At 44.3% G+C, this 5,000-nt stretch overlaps 1 protein-coding gene across 1 annotated transcript; it reads right to left on the reverse strand.

Annotated features, from left to right (window-relative positions):
* Positions 1-340: 340 nt before the first annotated feature.
* psmd5 (proteasome 26S subunit, non-ATPase 5) lies at positions 341-3,915 on the reverse strand. Its single transcript, XM_042058419.1, has 10 exons — positions 3,711-3,915; positions 2,963-3,107; positions 2,761-2,874; positions 2,472-2,597; positions 2,273-2,382; positions 1,910-2,052; positions 1,497-1,688; positions 1,200-1,309; positions 940-1,080; positions 341-699 (listed from the first exon to the last, which is right to left on the reverse strand). The coding sequence occupies exons 1-10, from the start codon at positions 3,881-3,883 to the stop codon at positions 442-444; spliced, it is 1,512 nt and encodes a 503-aa protein (XP_041914353.1). The 5' UTR covers positions 3,884-3,915; the 3' UTR covers positions 341-441.
* Positions 3,916-5,000: the final 1,085 nt, after the last annotated feature.

The following is a 5,000-nucleotide window of genomic DNA, read 5'->3' on the forward strand; positions in this document are numbered from 1 at the left end:
TTCTATGGTTTGCATCAGTAATGTTTCTCGATGTTGCGGTGTATTTTGTAGACAAACATTGACATGGTTAGAAGTCATTCGCACCAGTGCGCCTAAATATTTTTTTGCACTCGAACGGCATAATTTTTACTCGCATGTGCGAGTGAAATGGGCGCACTGTAGAGCCCTGATAAAGTATTGTCAGTTCCAATAGATGGCGCACTTTCATCAGAATGTATTTAATCTTGTGATAGTGCTGCGTGCAGTTTCATTTCCAGTGGCTCACCACTTGTGGTGGTCTGGTGGTTAGTAAAATTTACAGCCTACCAGCAGGACAACTTACAAATGATAACATTATAAAGCCAATTTAACACACACCATTTATTTAACACAAAGACTACAGAAATACAAAAACAGCATTAATTCAGCATTGGAAATTGTTAGTGTATGTGTGCACACGCTTTATTCTGCCCCCTCCGTTGACACTGCAGCCACAGCAGTGACATAATATGGGCCCTCCCTCAGATACGTCCTGAGACGCAGTGCATTGTGGGAGCCGAGCACTTCCTGGGTAGTGGGCGAGCTTGCCAGCGCCCCCACCAGCTCAAACTTGGCATCCTTTGCCTCCTTGGTCATTCCTGACGACCGGTCCACAATCCACTCCAGGAAGCCTGGAGTCTGAATCATCATCTTCTGGCCCCAAGCCTGAGTCGCTATGGCCTGAGTTTCACACACAAACAAACACTTAAGAACTGAATTACAGCTTGTAAGTGCCCTTTCCTTTGAAACATGCACTCAGATTACGGGAACACTGCCTGACTTTTCTAACAAAAAGAACACCTATCCATAAATCTATCAGATGGTAGATCAAACAACCTTAACCAAAGAAATAATCTATTTTATGAAGTAGAGTATATACTCTTGTGCGTTATCTCTCTTCTCACACACAAACACACTCACAGTGAAGACCCGTAGGGCGCCACAGTGTAGCTCAGGGAATGGCTGTGTGCTGATGTTGCGGAACGTTTCCAGCGGCTGAGAACTTATAGCGCAGAACCAAGTCTCAGATAGAACGCACAGATCTTCCGTCTGCTCCTCTGCCTGGAACACATCAGTCATGCACAAGGTCAACGTAAAGAAATACGCTTCTGTCAGACCATGTTCATCTACCACATAGACACACATTCCTTCAGGAATGACACACGCACACACACACTTACAGGAAGCGAGAGGAGGAGTCCAATGGCATCCAGGCAGCGCACCCGTATATCTGTTGGCCCATCTTTGGCAATCTGACTCATTTTTTCCCACACAGCTTTGAACCTCTCACCTGCACAGACACACACAGCATTTTTGACCCAGGTTCAAAACATACACTTTGTACACTATCTGAATAACTCACAATATTCTGCAGCTGGCCTATATGCATTGCCCAAAAAAACATGGAACAACACAGATCTGTACACATGTGCACATCCTCAATTACAAGTCACCCCTTTCCCACTCCTGACACATACCTGTTTTATGTAGGACCTGCTTGCCCTCCACAGTGGCCCCCAGGGCTCCGATTGTGTCCATGGCGACGGTGGTTTGTGTGGGGTCTTGCCCCAGCAGCATATCGAACACGGTGCTGAGGAAGGCTGGGTAGCACTCACACACCTGCTGAGGGCCCTCCAGCAGAGCCAGCTTCCCAAAGAACTTCACCAGGCCTGATACACACATACACACACACACAAAACCTACATATAAAGACCAACCCTAAAATACATTAATGCACAGTATGAAGCTCACATGATGCCAGCTTTCAAACACCCAACTAGAGACATAAAAAAGCTCCTCAGAAACATTACTGTTCATCAGTTATGACCTCCCTCTCTCTCTCTCACTCACACATACATACACATATACACATACACAGTGTAAGTCTGACCTGGCAAGTAGAGGCTGCTGAAGGGTTCGGACTCGGCACCAATGACCATGTTGGAGATATGCTCCATGGTGCCCTGCTGGGCCAAGTGCTGGCGGCCATGCTGGCTCTCAGCCAGACGCGTCACCATCTCTATCGCCGTGGCCCTTAAGAGGGGGGGAGGGTTAGAGATGCCAACGTGAGCATGAAGACAGAAATGAACAGACATTTGGAAAACAATTGTTCACATACCAGGGTAGCCGCAGGGTTTCCGTTGAGCTTATGCTATTTTGTGCTTGCTACTTGTGCATAAATATGCATTATATATATATATATATATATTATATATATATGTGTGTGTGTGTATGTTTTTCTGTGTGCTGTTACCTAACCAGGATGTCATCACCAGTCATCTCCTCCAGCAGCTGGGAGATGAAACCACTGCTGGCACAATAACCCAGAGAGACAGCTGATACAGAAGACACATCCACCACTAACTACAGAGAGAGGATGAGAGAGGTAAGACAGTCAAAACACTGTGAAATGAGTACATTAACTGACTAAGGAAACAAAGAGGCTAACAAACCTCATAGACTCTGTATCGGACGATGTCACTGAAGGCCATGACGTCTTTCAGCTCTTTGAGGTGAGCTCTGAACAGAGCGTCGAGCCCAGGCTTACACTGAGCCAGCTTTGTCAAAGCAGAGATGGCCTAACACACACACACACACACACACACACACACACAGTTACAAGTTCAACAGTCTGTACAAATTGAACACACATACCTGATGGATATTATTCGTACACATGATTCAGCATGTAAGTGACTGCATATGTGAAAGAGAGAGGTGAGCTTCAGTTCCTGTCTGTACCTCTTTAGCAACAGAGATCTTCTCAGCAGCTATGCACTGGATGATTTTCTTCAGGATCTCCTCACAGGCCAGCACCTGGGTCAGAGCCTCACCATTCTGCACTACCCGGGCCATCTAAGGAAACATATATTTTATTATTCTGTGTATGTATGTAATTATCCATACGTTTATCTATATGTGTGTGTAAACTATTTATGTGCACCTGTGTGAGAGTGAGAATCTTGACGCTGTCGTCCGGATGCTGCAGGCCGCTCTCGAGCGCAGACTTCCTCGCGTGAAACAAGAGGGCGGGATCTTGGGCCTGCAGGATGCGCCCCAGAACTTCAACACAGATCTCTATCTGCTCCCTGTGCGGTAGTCAAACACAGAACGCCATAATTTCTCTGAGACGTCCCCCAGATTTGTGCTTCTAGCACAAACTGGCAGGAACATGGACAAGAAAAAATACGACTCCTCAAAACCAGACCCACCCACAAGTCAGAGGATCTAGGGTGCCATGTTTTTGGTAAGTGAAAGCTCGCCAGCGGCATCCCTAGTATCACTTTCCTTTCCGCTACTGATTGTATTGGTCACATTAAATCCATTTCCAAAAATTCCAATTAACTTATCCTCAAACGTGTGGTGGTGAGCACAATATGTTACCAATACCAATATTTACTAGCCTCAGTCAGCGCAAAAGCGCTAGCTCTAGTAGGCTACTGCTAGGTAAATTTGTTTTCTTTTTCCTATAATTTATCTTTAATTAGTTACATAAGTCTAGAAAAAGACAAATATGTAACATTAGACCCAGAGTTAACAGAGAAGTATAATACGCACTGAATAATATGTAGCCTAACGTCATCTCTGGCACAGTGTAAACCGACAAGAATCCACATTCAGTGTTATACAGGAGCCAAAACTTGCATGGAATGATCAACGGACTCAGCACTATCCAGTGCTTAAAAACTCACTTGTCCGTGGTGTTGAGAAGCGAAAAAATCACCTCCAACCGAGAGCCGGACCCTACTCCTCGCAAGTTGTTCACAGGAATAGCTAAAACGGCTGTACGGAGGTTTCTGAGACCTTCTAACGGGTCCTCAGATGAGGATATCTCCGTTAACAGACTTTCTATGGACGCCGCCATAATGCTTGAATGTTTGTTAGGTCTTTGTCTCTGGCGGACGAGGAAATACACGCTAAAGCTTATTGAAGCACCTCCAAAAAGCGCAAACTTTGCGCAGCATGTAAAATGGACGCACTCTGGTTGAGATAAAATTATTAATTAACATCTAATATTCTGTGGAAACATAGATAGCTTATAGAGGCATGGATGATACAATGTTCAGTATCAGAAACTGAAATAGGTTGGTTTGGAAAATCGTCAGCTAGAAAATTAAATGAATTTTAAGTAGTGCAAGTTTGCCTTTATGGCAGTAGATGGCGCTAGAGAGCGTTGGGCTCATGACAGAATTGTGTTCCAAATCACTATTTCGCTATTGTGCACTATTGAATAACCGCTAAAGATATTTGCTTAACCCCATTACCATCAAATTCTGCTTGCGCTTTATGGCAGTAGGTTAGATCCAAGCCTCTTTATCAAGCCAGCAGAGATGAACAAATATTATTATTAGGCCTACATACCAACCTTGTCCTCTGCACTCTTGGATTTGACAGACATCTTGTAGGCCAAGTCCATAGTTTTAGCCTATAGTTTTAGTTTCGAGATTCTCTGAGAAACTTCAGAGAGGAATCATCTTTAATGTTTGTTCGATGAGACTGGCCTCGGAGACCCAGACAATCACATAAACTTCCATCACTGTGTGTGTGTGTGTGTGTGTGTGTGGGTCTGTGTGCATGCGTGCAAGCGAATGCTGAATTAAGGGAATCCCCTCATTATTAGAGATTAGATTAGCCTAGTCTTTGATCTGTAGACCACCACCTTTGTACATATTTTGAGCATTTGTAGGCCTCCACATTAAAAAGTGGACACAACATGTAAACAAACACAAGGGAAACAGAAACAACTCACACAAATTGTGTAACAGTTTTTTTCCCCATGATCATTATAAGATCAAGTTTCTTCTTTAAGGATATTTGATTAACTGCAGTTAAAGCATGTATACAGGAGGTGTGTGTGTGTGTGTGTGTGTGTTCGTTCATGGGTCAGATTGGATGGTGGTGTCGTCCTCTGGCCACATACCAATTATCCCAACTATGCACTGGAATCTTGATGGCACGTAAGTGGATCAGACCGTGGATTA

The sequence above is a fragment of the Alosa sapidissima genome, chromosome 13 (genome assembly GCF_018492685.1).
Source record: "Alosa sapidissima isolate fAloSap1 chromosome 13, fAloSap1.pri, whole genome shotgun sequence".
NCBI lineage: Eukaryota > Metazoa > Chordata > Actinopteri > Clupeiformes > Clupeidae > Alosa > Alosa sapidissima.